This window comes from Platichthys flesus, chromosome 10 (assembly GCF_949316205.1).
Source record: "Platichthys flesus chromosome 10, fPlaFle2.1, whole genome shotgun sequence".
NCBI classification, from domain to species: domain Eukaryota; kingdom Metazoa; phylum Chordata; class Actinopteri; order Pleuronectiformes; family Pleuronectidae; genus Platichthys; species Platichthys flesus.
In genome coordinates this window covers 18,059,448-18,077,845 of record NC_084954.1, presented here as the reverse complement: position 1 = coordinate 18,077,845, position 18,398 = coordinate 18,059,448, and the positions used below count along the sequence as shown (strand labels likewise).

Genomic DNA, 18,398 nt, shown 5'->3' with positions numbered 1-18,398 from the left:
TACTAAAGATGAGCAGCAGAAGGCCGGGGGAGAGGGACGGATCAAAAAACAGACTGAGGTCACTGTGACGGCCATGCATGACTACAGTGTTTTTTTCTCGGTTGTATTCAAATAAGCACAAAAAAACTCTATCCTAAAAGCAGTCATGTGAAATAATACGGTTTTTTAACAATAATAACAGTAATAAAATGACCACCAATAGTAAGGCCTAAAGGGTTTTTGGTTACAAGTAAATTACATGTATAATAAATAATGTTTCCTATCCTGGACTTTTGTGAACTAACCACTGGTGTGTGGTGCAATAAGCATCAATAAATAACCAGCGTCAAGACCTTTTATAAAGATTGAAAGAAAAAGAGGCAATTCATCATCAGTATTGTTTTGCATGATAATGTCCCTTCAGCACATTTTGTTTCTGTTCTTGTCAGCGAGCCGGCTGGGGTCAATTACAGGCCATAAAAGTAGGAGTGAGGCGCTCTAGTTCCAACATGTGGGAGGAGATCATCTATCAGTGTTGATGCACTTTGTAGCACTCACCCACAGATGCTGATAAAGGTACATTTATTAATTACTCAATCCAAGTCATTATTTTTAGTCCCCATTTAGGAAACAAGACACTAACAGTATTTTTACAATATGACGGAAGGTGACAGCATGTGTTGTTCATTGTGATTAACTCTAAGTGCCGCAGATCACTGTTAATACAGCTTTATTGTATTTTACTTTTACCTCTCATCATCATCTTTTCCAGCTGTAACAGGAAACTCTTTCATTCCAGCAAGGGATGCCACAGTGAGCAATCAGCTGCTAGAAGACATCGTTTTCTTTGGAGTTGGTGGAGAACAAAACGGAGCTAAACTGTGAATGAAGTTGCTGCCACGATTCGGCGACAACCATGTGGCTCGGTATCTGCTGGATTTTAAAATAGGCAACTTCTTTCTAACACCATATTTATGTTATGAGGTGATACTACTGTATGTTCCTGTGTTTACGGTCGAAAATGTAATCAAATTACAAAGGCTGTGCTTGTTTTAGATTTATTACTTACTTACTCAGAGAGGAGGTAACTTTTCTGTAACTTTGAATGTTTCCATTTCAGCCAGTCAAGTTGTGATGCAGCTAGGGGTCCCCCTAACCCTATAAGGCAGAACGAGTTGATCCAAGTTATCGACATCCTCAATCCTCAGACACTATATTTGCAAAAGTCAATCACAAAAGATATATGATTGGACCTAAGACAGGCGTATCATTCCTTACAACCATAACACTGGCCCAGCTGAAAATAATTGAAAAATATTATTTTGTCCTTTGCGGAACATAAAAATTCCATTTGTCGCAGTTGGCTAAACTTCATTATCATTTTAATGATTCCTTTTCCAAAATGGACTAATAGACAGAAATATCACTATTAGACTTACAATATGGAGAAACACAATGAAATAATATGTACGTAATATGAGTTACCAGAATCAAAGTATTATGCATAACAGTAAAGGGCATAGTAGTCAAGACTATAGGACCTAAACTATTCCAAACACATCATAACATAAGTTATGATATACATGTCATTGACTGAACACCACAGTCAGTGTCATTCTTTTGAAACAGTCTATTTGAAAAGTCCTCATTCAAAGAATCACTTCCCGTAATGATGTCATTAAAGGCTTGTCAGTCTGAATCCTGATATTTCCCTTTACGACCGCTCCTTTTCCTCCTCGTCTGTCCTCCTCCTGCTTCCGCTCCTCTGTCCTTAGCTCTCATCCCCTCCTATTCTGTTTTTCTCCACGTGTCCCTTCCCTCCAATGAGCCCTTCCCACAACACTGTACAACTCACACTCCTCTTTCCTGTCCCCATTCATCCCCATTATTTGCCTTCCCCCCCCCCCCCCCCCCCATCACCTATTTCAGGCCTACCACCGACTGCCGTTAAAACGCCACCCCCCTCCCCTCTACACCATATCTGCCTCCATCTCTGGTGTGCGTACAGCGGATGGCAGCGGCCCACTCAGTCCTCTCAGGGAGCAGAAGGTTTGTCCACTCCCACTCAGGCTTTGCGTCATGGAACACAGAGAAATAGAGACAGAGGAGAGAGAACAGATGGGAGGAGGACACACTGGCTGCCTGTTTTATAACATTACTCCTAACAGCACTGTGGTCATCAGTGGGACTGTGTAAAGTAGCAGGCTATTGTGGACTCATCAAGTGGGGCCTATATATAGACCTGGGCTTAATTTAGAGGAGCAGAAAGTCACAGAAATGGTGTGAAGAGGGAGTTTAGTTTGGGAGAGGTTAGAAGGTTTATTCATGATTCTGAAAGGATTCAAAGTGATGCTTTTGTCAGAGAGACACGTGCTTCAGTGTTTAGCAACCTGATGATTTATACAAGCATAAAAAAGAAGGAGGCACTTAATTCTTTTTTATCAATGGGAACCAGCTTTTCTGACCATAAACTCACCATGCACACGTTTTCCTAAGTGTGGAAATCCAACCTGAGGGCTTTGCTATAACAAGATTGGTGTAACCATAGCGACGTGATGCACATCAGTGCGTGACATCATAACTGACACAATCACTCCCCATTTACGCAAGTGGAAAGACAATTTAGAGCATCCTGCTTCTATTATTCAAGCCTGCACCGGCTCCCTATGATTTAAATAACAATCATTGCATAAGAATCTGGTCTCAGATGATAATTACAATAAGAGAAGATGCTACGTTCTACAAATTGCACTGGGGATAGCGATAAAACATGTTCAAATGCAAATACTGTTTACCGGATTTACAAAGGAACAAAGCAAAAATGGGATTTGTAGCGGCGCGTAAACAACAGATTACATCTTCTGATGGCAAAGCTTGAGCATGAACAGTCAAATCTGGGTCGCAAGTGAAAGCAAACATCCACCCTGGGAGAGAATTCCCATGTTTGTCTCCTAGAGATCTTAGCGGCTGGATTAAGATGTACAGACAAGTTGCCTCATAAGCTCTGCAGAGAGAAGAGACCAGTGTGTGATGCCATCAGGCAGCTTTTTCTGGATCAGCCTCACTGGTATTGAACTGAATGTGTCAATGTGAGGACATGGCGCCCAGGGTGGTGGTTTTTCTTGTCGGTATATGAGATTGTCTTTTGGTTAAGCCCTGTCTTGTAGGTACACATGTGGGCATTGAGGCATAATGAAAGTCCACAAAATTATCCACCCACAAATTTTAGATTTGAGTTGTAGGTCCACAGTTGAGCTTTTACGTCAGCATTTGCAGAGCGTTTGTGCTAATAACGATCTTGAGCATTAAATGTGTGATTATATTCAACTGTGACTTTTCCTCGAAAGGGTGGTTGTCAGGCAGCTGGCGGAATCTCCAGAGAAGTTTCCACTCCGGGTAAGGAATCCCTGGTAACTTTTCTTTTTTGTACCTTGGTATTTTGGTTTCTGCACAGATTAGACAAAGAAGACACACATTTATATTGTTTCTTCCCTGTTTGCAGTTCTTGTGCTCTTATGCTACCGTAAGAAAAGATATCTGCCAGTCAAACAGGGGCGTATCTATCACGGTGCCAGGGGGGGCACTGGCCCGAGCTGAAATCCAATTGGCCGTTGAAGTGGCCTTGAAGTGCCCTTCTAACAATGCTAAGAATATAATTTTTGTTTCCTTTGTTGAACATATGATTGTCCCCACTTTGCAAATTGTGGCCCCTGATTTAGAAAAATCTCAGATCCAACACTGCTGCCAGCCAACACCTCTAAACCTTGTCAACACATTCTCTCATGTTTGTTTAATCTGGCCAAAATCCAAAGTGAAAACAATTTGAATGCATATATTAGAATAGTATTAAATTAAAAGAAAGCAAACAAACATTTCAACTCCTCAAAAATGTATACAAATTCCTTTGAAGCAGTTTTGGTTGACTGGCACCTTTGAACCTACCATGACCACCATTAAATTGGTGGACGAATCCTAATGTTTTGGCTCTATATTCTTCTTGGTTGAGCAGCTGTGGTTTAGTGGGTACAACAGGTCAGCCATTCACCAGAGGGTGAGCGTTTTGATCCCTGTATAAAGCCTGTGTGTGAGTGGGTGAATGTGACTTGTGTTGTAAAGCACTTCGAGTTTGGAAATCATTCCATTTACCTTTCCCCTTCCTCATCCAATGATATTATAAAACTCCTGTAAAGCCGATTTTCTCAATTCCCCACTTCACATCCAAGTGGTAGAACCCTACAGCCTGAACACACTAGTTGTTTTTCTGCAGCCACATCAGCATTTCCCCCTTGTGATTTCTTCCTGCCCCCTGCAGAGAAAGATCAAGTTCATGTAACTTCATCTCACTCACAGCCTGAGTCACAACAAGCTCTAGTGAACCGAAGAGTTAAATCAATCACAACACTCTGCACTAAGATGTGTCACGGCTGCTGTCCGAGGTGGCTGATCCCGGGACCACCAGTGAAGAGGGAGCTGTCTGTGGTACTCACCGTCATAGATCTGCTGACTGGTGAGACTCCTGCTGCGAACAAATGAAATCTTCTCCGGCTGTGGGATGTTAGGTTTTTAGCAGGCGATGTGGTAGAAATCTCTTCTTGTGTCGTGTCCGAGCAGCAGTTCATGTTAATCTTCTCACTGCTGATATCAGGAGTGCTGTTGCCTCTGTTTTGACCTAAACTTGCCCCTGACCTTCAGACCACCTTGCAGGGGCCGTATGACTAATCTTTCAATAATCCTCTGTGGTATCTCAATTTTTGTGCAAGTGTCTCCTGTCACATCTGTCACCTTAAGTCTATGAAACTAGGGGGCGACAGAGCGTTTACCACCAGGGCCCCAAGGCTCTGGGATGAATTGCCTAAGGAAATAAAGTTGGAATAATCCTGCATGTACATGGGATACCAGGCTATTTTATTCTCTTATCTATTTATAATGGATGAACTTAATTCAGTATTTCAAGTCAGTGTTTTGTTGTTGTGCCACACTCAGTACTTTGTTTTGAAAAGTGCTCTATATATTATTATTACTATTATTTATTTAAGATAGTAATAGTCATTACAACATGTATCCACTATATCCTTCCACTATAACATTCCATATGCCCCAATTGTACATTAATGAGTTATAGTGAACATTGGTGTCCCCTCTATAAGGCAGATGGAAAAGTCTCTGATGTTGAACTGCAGGCTTGGTGTCCCCTCCTGTCCTCCCTGCACCCTATCACATAATTGAAACAAAGCACAGATCACTTGTTGTTGTGGGTACAGATTCAGACGTGGTGAGGTGACGTGATTGGAAAGACTCCATGAGATTACGTTTTGTAACTTCTTCCGCCCCCTCTATAAAATAATTAAAAGGTAGCCGTACTGACGCAAGCTGGGGAGTTGTAAACCGGTGTGTGGCGGCCTCTGAGTCCATGTGTGTGAGTGTGAGTCATCGCATCACCCACTGCGATCCGGTTGGTAGGTCAAAAGAACAGCGAACCGTTGTTGTGACAGCTAATAATGAACGAGTTTGGGCTTGTTTGTTGAAGGTGGTGTGCGTGTGCGTGCAGGTGTGCCGTGGAGCTGTGCACATGCTGCTGAATGACTTCATAACACGTGCACTTTACTAGACTGTGGTATGACTGCCGATTCAATTTCAAACCACATTATTGATTATGCTCCATTTGAAATACAAATGATCACAATCTATATTTTCTCATCAGCAGTTACATGGCTCAGCACTTCAGGTAGAGTGGTGTTTATTTTAAAGCTGCAGGCATCAAACAGTTTAATATTGATTAAATGTCTATTATGAAATGTTTCACTGATGAACCTTCATGATTGACAGCTGACGCTGACTCATGATTGGTCTAGTGTTTATTGGAAGTCCATTCAACAATTAAGAATGCTCAGACTCTGGCTGAAATTAGGTCTTGGGTGAATCCGGATTCATTTCTGGATAGTGACAGGAAATGGAGACGTGTCCATCTTTATGTACAGTCTGTGGTGCACAGCTGTCAGATTGCACCACATGCAAGACACACACATGTAGTTTCTTTTCACTTATTGCATTAATGTGAATACTACTTTAAATGTTTTACTTCACCACAAAACTCCTGCTGAGGCTTATGTTGCTCTCTTTTTGCTAAATATGGGAATCGGCCACTATAGCCACTTTCCTATTGTACATGGAAAAACGTTTCCAGGCTTAAAAAACACTCAAAGTGCTTAATGCTATATTTCACAATCCCCATTCACACAGTGCTTCTATACGCTGACTGACCTTCTGGAAAGTGGACGATCCGCTCTACCTCCTGAGCCACAGCCACCCACAATGCGGGAAACTAACATGTTGCAGTGTATTCTGGGAAGAGCACACTCAGGTCATAAAATGCACATAAATTAAAAAATATTTGTCTTTACTGAAGATGAGAATTGACATATGAGAACAAATTGATTATTTTCTTTGGAGATCATATATAAAAAGCTACATATTTAATAATTTTTATATCATTTGAAAAAGCAGATGGACAGCACAGGGAAGCAGGGTGAAGTTTTACAGAATGAGACTTCTTCCATTCTTGTTTGAAAGTATAAAGAAAGAAAGTGAGCAAACTACAGGTGTACCATTGTTGATAGCGAGCATAAAAATCTCCCCCGCAGGGTCAAAAAACATCCATCAAGCTCACGGCTCCTGGCCTTGACTCCTCTGTGTCTGTCTCGTCAGCTCTTCAGTAATAACTTTCAAATGAATGAACCGCTGCTCAAAGTTTAATTTGTTCTCCCTCAGTTGTTCTCCTGACAATAAACTGCCAAATCTCAAAGCTCAGTAGTCCTTGAACCCTGTATACCTGTTATTTCTGTGTAAGCAACATTGAGCTGGGAACCTGAGCTTGAGTGAGTAAAATCTCAATGAGCGCATTCATGATGCAGGAGGGGGGGAAATACTGGGTTGTAAATGAAAGGAAAGAGTAGGTGAGACGGGGCGAGGGAGTGTGAGTGCAGGGAAGTGGGAGAAGAAAAGAGTAGCAAACGTCAGGAGTGGCTGTGGAGAGGGTTGAGTGGGTGGGTTGGTGGTGGCGGAGGAGGAGGAGAGCTAAAGCTAGTGGTCTCAGCCTCCTTCTCAGAATTATCCCTCAGTGACGCAAGCTCCTCCACACATATCCTGACAGCTGCTCCCTGCCTGGTTACAGCACTCCTCGGCCCGTCCAATAACATTCATGTTCATTTCCGCTTTAATGCGTGGCTTATCCTCCACAGGGTTTTACCAATACAGCTCCATCTAGGGCTAATGAGTGCATGTCCACCAACTACTTTTTGGTTTTCCATCTAATCCACACACTAGTGGGACCTAGTGCTTGAATACTGGATCTCCATGTTTTTCCTCTTTATTTAATGAAGATAAGCTGTGGTAGAAAATAAGCTGTTATTCAGCGCACTCGCCTCAGGCATTGTTCTTCCTGTGTGACGCCACGCAGACCAAAATACATTGGATGTTGGAGATAGTTGAAGGGCCCTCGCTGATTACAAAGGCATGCCACCCCCTGTTCTTTTAATGGTGAAATTAGCATTAAAGTGCAGCAGGACACAGCAGTAACTACACAGTAAAGTCCCTTCACAGGAGTCCCTCAGTAATACATGTAAAGGACTGGATGACTCAGTGGAAGTGAATTAATAAAAGGGAATTTTACAATAGCAATCAGTAAAAATGTATTTCATTGTAACTGGGACTTAACCTTAAATGAAAAGTCTGATCACAGAATAGGATGTCAGCTGAGAAAGTGTTTGGCAAAATTGTATAAAACACTGAGTTGCGGTGAGTGGAGAAAAGTTTAATTAAATGTGTATCGCCCATATTCACAAATCACAATCTGCCTCATAGGGCTTAACAAGTTTTAACAATGCCTGCCTTTGACCCTCAGCAGGGTAAAAAACTACCAAAAAACAAGTACTAGTGCACACAAAATCTTTATAAAGCTCTGGGTATTTTGTATACTACTTCATTTCAATAGTTTAATAGATAAATACAGTGAGCCAAAAGATATTGAGATATTAAACCATTATAATGTGAGAACATCACAGCAAGCAGCAAGCCCCATTCCAGAAATATTTATTGGCTCTGTTACCATGATACCAACTTTGAAATAGAGTAAAAATTAATTGAATGGTGTTGACTTGTCAGTTAAAGTTGTTAAATAATATGTCTGTGCTTGTTTTCATCATATTAACAAACCTAATGGTTATTATTTACATCATGTTAACGTAGCTCTGAACATGGCCATGTGTGGAAACCCCTGTCATTCCTAAGCAGAAATGCAAAATGATAACGTGATTTTTGAAGCATCTATTCATGCCAGTGTTTCAGTGTGAACACACAAAAGGCTGTGTGACATTCAGAGGAGTTAAAGAAGGGGACTTCCACTGTGCCATTCTTAGCGTCCCACCCATTCATCTGCCCCGAGAGACAGGCTTTCACTGAGGTTTCAGGACATTCCAGAGGAACCTTCATCTTTTCTCTGCCAGCCCATTCATGAAATCTGAGCTGCTTCACTGAGACAAGATGATGTGCAACAACTACTCACATCTTTTTTTCGCAAAAAATAGAATAACTTCAGTTAAAATGAAACCTAAACTAAAGTTGGGGTGAAATAAGTTGAATGAAAAAGAAAAATCGCTTTAAAACAAGCAGTGAGAGATACGTGCATCATTCTTTCAGAGGAAAACAGCAGCAGATGTTGGTTGGCAGTGACAAATCCCCATGTAAGGCTGTCTGCTAGATGTCAGAAGGAGAATGATTACATGGTTTCATCCACAACAAGTGGATCTGATAATTCCATCTTGGTTAGAATGTCTTAATGGATGCTCATTTCTGCTCTCCTGGCAACCACCAAAAAAATTCTAAATTCGTATTCGATTATCTAAAAGCCTCCTTGTCCAGAAGAGGCAGGTGAGGTTGGATATAGACATGGTATAACAAAAACAGGAATCACCACAATCAGATAAAAATACCTGTAAAAAGACTTGAAAATAAAAAAAGTTTTTTCCAGTATCCAGTCTAATTCCTCTATTAGGAACTCAATGCACTCTGCATGAGGATTGCAGAGTTCTTCCATGATGCCCAAAAGCTTTAGTAAGAACGGAAACTCTGTCTCACTCTCTGGTCTTATGCTTTGGGTAATTCACACAAACTGCCGACAGGTGACGGGCACTTCTTTCAATGTCTTGCCCAAGGACACTTAGGCATGCAGATCAGAGTCATGGATCGAAATGCAAACATTCTAGATAGTGGACGACCCGCTTGTCCTCCACAGCCACCTGTTTATAGTGGAAGGATGTTTTCAGTTCAGAAAAATTAATCTGTGAAAAATAATAATTTCATTGGGGGATGAGCAACAAGACCTTGTACTGACCTTTCTGAGAAATTGATTGTGATGAATAAAACAAAATGGTTTTCCACTGCCCTGTCACACTATTCACATTAGTATTCCTCTCTAAAAAGGGCTGCAGATCGTGTTTTAAAGACTGATTAATTCATTCCCAAAGTAAAAATATCTCTACGTCCCCTATGTTTTATTTTAAACAACAGTAGACAACCTCTTCTCAGATAACCAAGAGAAGACAGTCTGACATCCATCCTTAGTTTTCCCTCGTAGTCCAAGGACACCAGTGGATTCCTAAAGCGAATTAATAAATAATGTACCAGGGGAACCACCTCCTAAGATCTTCTTTAACTTCCAGCACTGTTCAGTCTTTAGACACAGAGGGATCTCCAGTGTCATGCCAATTAAATAAATTCTGAAACACAGCAACTTTATTACTCTGATTAAAATTGTCAAATTGCAATATTCTCAGTGGCACAGAGGAACTTCATGTAATGATAATGTCTTCCTGCTATGGGAAAAATATTGTTTCATGTCTATATATTTACGTGACTCAAAGGCCTAATCATTGAACACCTTTATGTTCACAAGGAGTGTTTAGTATGTCAGTCATTAGTTGCCTGATATTTGTCTACTTTTTTATCAGCCAATAAACCACTTTCATCAGTTTAATTATTGCATGTAAGCTTCGATCTAAGGTGCAGCATGATGGGGCCTCTTTCATGTGTCAGTCCTGTGATGGACTGATGAAATCCAGGGTGTATCCGGCTTTTTCCCAAAATGTCAGCTGGGATTGCCTCCAACCCCCCGCGACCCTCAAAGGTGTACATAATGGATGGACAGACGGAAGAGAGCTCAGGTCGGTTTTATCAATCCCTTCTGGTCAATCAACAGTTATCAGAACCTGAAGGTCAGACCTTTGGACTTTAACCAGCTTGGTTGAAGTAAACTTGCAGTATAGCAACATTAACAATAATAATAATAAAAACAATAATAATAATATTAATAATAATAAAGATATTTATAATACTAATACTACTACTACTACTACTACTAATAATAATAATAATAATAAAGTATTTCATTTATATAGCCCCTTTCATCCATAAAAAGTCACTCAAATTGCTTCACAAAATACGATCAAATTAAGTAAGAGCTTAAAATACATACTTATATACAGCAGCACACGAAACCTTAAAACCTGTAAAGTTATCGTAGCAATTAACAAGTAAGCTAAAAGGTATAAAACAATAAAAGACCAAAAACCATGGTGAAACCAGAAACAATAACACTGGATCAAGTCTGAATATGAACAATAGCAGAAGTATAAATAAGCTGAGTAGAAGAATCTGGTAAAAGGCTTGTTGTTCTAAGAGAAACGAAAAGAGTTAAATTTACCTATAGTGTTATACAATCTTCCTCAATTTGGAATAATGGACATTTCTATGTTTGGTCACTGCACTGGAAATGTGCTCTGCACCTTTAAGAGCAGCCGGAAGTGTTTGTAAACCGGACGTTGTACATCCTCAATGTGACTTACAGTGGGGAACACTGTGATTTTTACACTGTGTGTCTGTAGCAGGTTAGAGTCTGTAAAAATGTTTCTAACCACAGCGAATTGTGAGTATTTTTCTGTCTGTGTGTAGATATTTAAAAGGCGGGTACGTGTACATGTAGGCTCGTCTCAAATGTAACCAAAACGAGCTAACTAGTTAGTCTAAACCAAGCTAGCTGTCAGCTAACTCCCCGGTACTAGCACCATCATACACCCAGAACACTAAGCATCACGATGTCTGCGGTTTGACTGTGTTCACTTGTGAGTTAACAATCGCTGTCTGTTACGTTGTCACAGTTAGATGTTCACACTATGTCATGTTGTTACGCAAAGTCTCCATTGTTATGTATTTACTAGTTAGCTTTGCGGCTAGCCATCCTAGCATTAACCTGCTGAGATGTCAGAATCAGAATTCTTTTTATTGCCATGTATATTTGCACATACAGGAAATTGCCTTGGTGTGGTTGGTGGTCTGTATAAACAACAATAGAACAACAATATATACAGTAAGAGAGTTATGGACACGTGCGACTCTAAGGTGCAGAGATTGGTGATAATGGTGTGATTCGTCTGTAAACGCGTGGATATTCACATGTGCTCTGTTTTCCTTTATATTCCAGTGGCCAAGGCTAAATCAAAGTAAGTATGTCAACCTAGTTTTAGTGACTCAATGTTATCATTGTGATAAACACATGTATGATGCAGCTCTGGTCACATTGACACACTGTGTTCTGTGCTGTCAGGGCCGTCCTGGTGCAGATGATGAGCTCTGCGGGCACAGGCTACTTCTTCAACACCAAGAGGAACCGTCTCCGGGACAAGATGGTGCTGCGCAAGCACGATCCCATCGGTAATATATATATATATGAATATGCAGCTTTCTGTGTTTATGCTCTGTTTAAACTGCCCTTGTTTTTGTTGTTTTAGCTACATAATGCGTCTTTCTGAATCTTGTCTCTACCTGATTTGATTGCCCTTTGATTTTTAGTCTCTCTGGACAAAGTAAACATCTTTAAATGGAATTCTCCCCTCAGCTGTAACAGAATATACTATTTGAAACACTGTAGTAGCTCTTTATCTGTCTCAAAGGAAATGCTTTTATTATGGCAGTGTCAGCACCTGCATCTATGTCTGACCAGTATCAACACTGTTTTATTAATTATTAACGACTACCAAGGAAAACATCAATAACTATATTAAAAAAACATAAAGGAATAAAGTAATGACATTAACTTGTAAAAGAAGAGAACTACGTTTGGTAAATTTCCCTTCTGTCAGGTTGTCTGCTGCTTTTGCTATATTTAGTTGAAACCGATATTCATATCATATTTGGTCTTTGGTTGTATATCGTGTTCTTAGAGAACTATTCATCATCGGGATTTTGTACAAATAATAGCTACTCTGTGACCATAGTTAAAAAAATTTGAACTACAGGTTGCTCTGGGTTTAGAGCAGGCCTTCCTCTTACCAGAAGGTCAGCGGTTTGATCTCCCATTCCGTATGCCTGAGTGTGGCTGTGCCCTTCTCAAAGAAAAGAGCTCCACATAGATGTATTTCTATGAATATGACTTGAAAAGTGCAATATGAATATAGACAATTTACCATAGTGTAATTTCTATATAAATCTGTTATTGCTGGTGATATTATTGGTATTATACATAAGTTATATATGAATGTATGTGTGTGTTTTTTTTTCTGACCTTGCCATGCTCTGATAGTAATAATCTATCCACTATTTCCGAAATGTGTATTGTTTAGGGCCCAAGGAAGGGCAGTATCAAATTTAAATAATTTGTAATACGTTTAATTTTAATGAACTTCAATTAAATAGACAATCGGGGTCTGTAGCAGTTGTGGCTAGGACTCATCAAAATAAGTGACGTTGTCGATCACAACAGCTGCGCGTACACAAAAACATCAATGACAACAGAGTCTGGGAGCCGGTCTTTACTTGTCGCGTATCAAGTACAGCAGGTAACTTTTAAACTGAGAGACACATGGCAAAGTTCCAGCCAGCATTACCACAGGTCAAGCAAACATCCCATTCCAAACAGGCCTGATTAGAACAGACACTGTACAAGTTTAAGAAGAGTGTTGACAGTCGTACCAGTAAATCTCCCTTTACAAAACAGACATGTACAATTCACCTTCTAACCCAAGCTTCAATTTCTGTGGATCATCACTCGTTCTTCTCAACATGATTTAAATCCGCTGTTCTTCTCTTTCCAGTGAACACGCATGTCCTATTCTTTGAGAAGAGGAAGATCAGATCAGTTTAAAGGTGAAGAAAAATAAATGGACAACATAAACCTTCGAGGTTTAAACAGACTCTTTCTTTTGCCTTGGATGATAAAAGGTGTTTGTAAGTCAGAATGTGTGGTTGGCTGGCTGACATGAGTGCAGAGGATTTCTCCTTGGATCTGTAAGAAGGCCTCGACCCTCCCTACTGCACCAGTTCATCATGATGCAAACACAGGCCCAGCTTTAACAAAGTCTCCATCACCTCTACACAAGAATACTTAGTCTTGTCAGCAGATCTTTACAGTTATGTCAATGATAATGATTCAGGCAAGTTTTGTAAAAAGTAAATATTCAAACCAAGGAAATGTTCTTGAACCACAAAAAATTAGATTTATTTGGCATCAATTAAATCACATGTTCCGTAGAATATTTAGTGTTGAGATTCTTGTGAATTATTTAACTGTTAAAAACGATTGAGATTAAAAAAAGTTGTGCAAAAAACGACATTTGTGTGTTGTCATATCTCTGACATTGTCGGGCACTATTCATGTAAGGGATATTGACAGTCAAATTAAGGTTGTGTTGACCTTTATATTGAACATTTGTCACATAATTACTTAATTATTCATGTCATAAAATTCAGATTTGTCTACAGCAGCTAATTTTATTAACCAATGTTCACTATTCAATGACACTCGTTCCAGATTTGGTCCAACTGGTGTCTACTTGCCCATGATCTGTTACTTGAACAGCTCAGCTGGCAGGTTCTTTTTGAAGGGGTAAGACGCCTGCGTGCCGACAGCCTGCACGCTCACTCCTGCCACCTGATTGGCTCTGTGGACCATCTCCTCCAGAGGCATTGTGGGATAATTAGCCATAAAAAAAGCCAGCGCTCCAATAAAGCTGTCACCAGCACCCTGGGAAGAAACAATAGTATAATGTTATAAGGTTTTAATTAACCCGCTGTGTTGCAAACAGAACCACAGTAACACCAGTCATTCTATCTGGTGAGTGACATGCTCATTTGAGGGGCTTTGAATTTCATGTTGAACAGAATTTATTCTTTTGTTTAATTGTTTGAAGTGCTTCATTCCGTGTTTTTAGAATATAATGGGATCAAAAGTGACATGATGAGAGGTTTCAGTGTGGAATTCTATGAGCTGTGAACAGTAGGGGGTGCTATGGCATTTGCCAGCTGTTTCTCCAGGTCCTATGAGTGACGCTTCAGCCATTAGGATTGGTTTACTGAACATCTGCACAGTGTAACAATGTGTCTCAGTATTACCGAAATTACCCATTTTCAAAATCAGGTCATAATGCTTCAGATTCATTAATGAGATGTAATAATCTTATTTAAAAAAAAAACATCTTAAACATGGTAAAACAGGAACACTGAATCCTTTGATATTTCAGAAAGCCTAATGTTCTTACATGGACATTATGAAAGGACCAAGTGTGTTGGTGTTAAATTAATTTCTATCTATTTAATTACTTAAATACTTATATCAAATATATATAAACAAAACAACTGATTGTCAAAAAATGGCAGTTATAGCTGATTGCTTTTCAGAGTCAGCTGAGCGGCGCGTGCATGCTTTAAACACCCCGTCAGTGACTTCACCATAACTGCCAACAGCTCTGGTTTTGGCTTTATCTCTATGGACACATTAATCATCCCTTTTTCCAGTCTCATCTATTGATAGAGATGGAATGTGCCGTCTACGCCCTGGAGGGGGGTTTGGCTGGGACAGTACACCAAGTGAGGCTGGTGGGGAGGGGGAAGGGTTTCACTGATGGGAAAAGGCACAATGGTATGTGGCGACACGCTCATGTTTAACCACAAATGGCCCCCCGACACTGGTTCTCACAAGCCCGCTCCATTACTCATCACTTTGGCTCTTGGAAGAGTTCAGTGCACTCTGAGCACCTTTGTAAGCCCCCCCCCCCCCCCATCGCCCTTCAACCTCAAGTAACCCCTTTTATCAGAGCGAGAGTTGTCAGTTGTGCAGGATGATTCAGGGGCATATGCCGAAAAAAATAAATAACCCCTGACCCCATCCTGGCAGAGGGCAGTGCCCTGCAACAGACAGGGCAGTGGGAACAGAGAGCAGGGCCCACGTAAGACAGGGCATCTGGAGGGCGCAGCTCAAACAGCACATGGATGTCACAAGCAGTCAAAACTACAATTATATCAAGCAAACTTCGATCCTGATGAAAAAACCACATTCCCTGATTTGATCTAATTCTTCTTGTAATGGGAGGTCACACGCTCTCTGTTTTTGTCTTATATTACTTCTTTTATCTGTTTTTATAGTCATTTTTTTTTTTTGTTTTTATTTGTGAAGCACTTTGTAGCTTTATTTTGAGAAGTCCTATATAAATTAAGATATTATTATCTTTATCAAAAAGGGCATTATTGGACCCCACCCCCACCCCAGCGTACACCCCTGCTTTGACTCCCAGACTGGAAGAGATACTGGAAAGAGTGAGATCAGGGCTGAGACATTTCACAGGCCCGGTGGATTTCCAATGTTTAAAGCCGTTGTGTGTTTATGTCTCCTGTCTGGTAGCTGGGCAGGGCTACAATACAGCCGGCATTTGGAAATAAGGCTTTGGTGAAGCCGTCCCACTGGTTTGGCTCCGGCCCATCTCCCCGGTTCACACGTTGCTGCTGAAACGATGAAACCACTCTAGTGGGGGGTTGGATGCTTGGGAATCAACAACCGCAGAACCATGAAGAGGCCAGAATTAACGACTGTATGCAGTGGTGGAAACCAGATTTTCGTCTGTATAATCATGGCCACATCATTATTATTAACCTGCCTCTTCGTTTTTCTTTTATGTTTCGAATCACCTGCTAATCCAGAACCAAATCCCTGCAAACACAACCACCTTTGTCTAGTCAGACCAAAATCGGGTGGGACCCAAACCGGTTCCTTCAAGCTTATACTAGTATTCAGGGCTACGATTCTTAATTACCAATGTTTTATTATGTTGCTGATATATGTTGTTGGGGAGGCTTTCTTAACTGGATGGGAAAAGTGAAACTCAACTGCCACTGCAATTAAATTAAAGTGTGACAACATATTCATAAATACTCAACAAAACACATTTTGTCTGAAATATATAACTCTTATTTATACAATTATGTTATTATTCTTTTCAGATTATTTGGTTTTATGTTTAGTAGAACAACAATTCATCTCAGAATTACAGAAAAACCATAACATCAACTGTAAAGGATCTTTAAATACATGAGATCAGGTTAATTAGGTTTAGAAAGGAAGGTGTGTTTCAGTAATCATCAGTCTCCAGTATGTGAACACACAAACACACATAGCCCATCTGCTAATAATCCTGCAGTCCCAGGAATGAACTACAAGAACAATGAGTGCATACCTCTGCCAAGACGGATTGGCCACTTCATCACCATATTGCATACATATTGAGATTATATATGTATATATATATATATATATATATACCAAGTACACAGGTATTTTCTGCTAACTGTTTACAGTAAAACATCAATTACACATAAAAGGATAAAAAGATAAGATCATGACCTTTTTGGCAGAGCTTATAAAGGCAACATTGTCTTAAAAGTGAGAAAATAAGAACTTCTAAAGCCAAACATCCTCAACATTTTTAATGATAAACCTAACTGCACCAGAGCTCCACTCCTATCTTCTTTGGTCAGACAATCTTTAACAGTGTGAAGGATTTAGTGGCAAGGTGGCATATTGCAAGCAACAGAATACTCCTCGCTGTAATCTCCTCCTTCGAAGGGTGTGATTTAAAAATATGAAAGGACCTCACTAGAGTGTTTGGTTTGTCCATTCTGGGCCATTGTCAAAACACGGCAGTGCAACATGGTGGACTCAGTTGAAGAGGACCTGCTCCCTACTTAGATATAAAAGGCTCAAAGTCTACGAGAAAACAATACTTTCAGGTGATTTTGCACTACTGAAGCCATCACTATGAATATCATTTTTCACTCCTGCCATCAGATCTTCCTAAACCCGTCACACTGGAACTTGAAGAAAAGTTCAAAAAATCCTGGATATGCTCCTTTAACTAGAATAAACATTGTATGGCTTCTTCTCTGGCTGATGCCCAATTGGTTGCAAATTGGCTCAGTGCCATGCATGAATGATCGTTCAAACAACCCCAAAAGAGAAAGAAAAGAGGAGCTAATAAGTGGGATACTTCCAAATTAACAACAGAAGATTTCCCCCCCTCAGTGGATGGGTCATTGGAGAAACCTTTCTCCATCTTACACACAATGTCTCCGTCTCTAAGACTGGCATGTGACGCCACTGGATCATGTGAATGAAGCTCAACGAGGCTGACAAGCGCTACCCCCTTCAGTCCCGCTGCCGCTGCCCTCGACACAGTTTGGTGAAGGTTACATCTCAAGGCCCGTCAATCAAGTGACACAAGCGCTCGCCGCAGATGAGCTGTGATGCTCTCGCTGGTCCGCTCCGTCCGCAGCATCTTGACCTCCATGCCGTTAGTATGCCGGTTTTCTGCCGGTGCTCCGACTGAAGTTAGAAATTAGGATGGCAGACGTGTCTGCGAGGGCCTCACCAAATTAACTGAGGATGAGTTCAGAAGTTCTCTGTGTGGTTTGATGTGTTTGTAGTGTGACACTACGACACAAGCACGTGATCAGAGAGCCGCCAAACTCTCTTGCTTTGCTAATATGACTACAGTATGTTGTTTTCTTTGGCCACTTGGGTCAGTTTATCACCACCCTGACAAACCTATAGCCCCTGAAAGCTTTCCATTTGATGTTAAGAACACAATTGTGGGCGGTACACTTTCAATGTCGGAGCTCCAGCGAAGTGACCTTTTTTTTAAAAGCCTGCCACAGCTTCACAAGTCCTGTGTATGTTTGAAATGAAAAGAAGAATAGCTGAAGATTTTACGCAAGCAACAATAACTGCTATGACTGTACAGACAAACAAAGGAGCGCATACATCAACTCAGAAGTCCATCATCAGGAAACCCAAGGACAAAGACAGCAGCAACGCCCATGCACGTTGATTGACAAGTGATCTTTGTAAAGTGCCGTGCAGAAACACCAGAGGGATGAGCACAACAAACGAAGACCAATAAAAAACACAAAACCTATAGAAAACGCAGATCTCAGAGAGAGCTTCACACTTCATTTCTGTCATGCAACTGACTGCTGCGGCCACAGAACCCTTCGCGCCTCCAGAACCTGTGAGTGTATCACACCCAGAGGCCCCCTGCAATCTT

The 18,398-nt window shown here is 40.7% G+C and overlaps 2 protein-coding genes across 4 annotated transcripts in view; one reads left to right on the top strand and one right to left on the bottom strand.

Moving 5' to 3' along the window:
* The first annotated feature begins 10,822 nt into the window (after positions 1-10,822).
* Positions 10,823-13,639, top strand: mrpl33 (mitochondrial ribosomal protein L33). Its single transcript, XM_062396824.1, has 4 exons — positions 10,823-10,957; positions 11,513-11,531; positions 11,636-11,742; positions 13,122-13,639. The coding sequence occupies exons 1-4, from the start codon at positions 10,936-10,938 to the stop codon at positions 13,169-13,171; spliced, it is 198 nt and encodes a 65-aa protein (XP_062252808.1). The 5' UTR covers positions 10,823-10,935; the 3' UTR covers positions 13,172-13,639.
* rbks (ribokinase) overlaps positions 12,825-18,398 on the bottom strand; it is a 36,061-nt gene continuing 30,487 nt past the window's right edge. For all 3 annotated transcript variants that reach the window (XM_062396821.1, XM_062396822.1, XM_062396820.1), the window contains exon 9: positions 12,825-14,050. In XM_062396821.1, the coding sequence (XP_062252805.1) occupies positions 13,874-14,050 (177 nt within the window). In that variant the 3' untranslated portion in view covers positions 12,825-13,873. The remainder of the gene's footprint in view (positions 14,051-18,398) is intronic.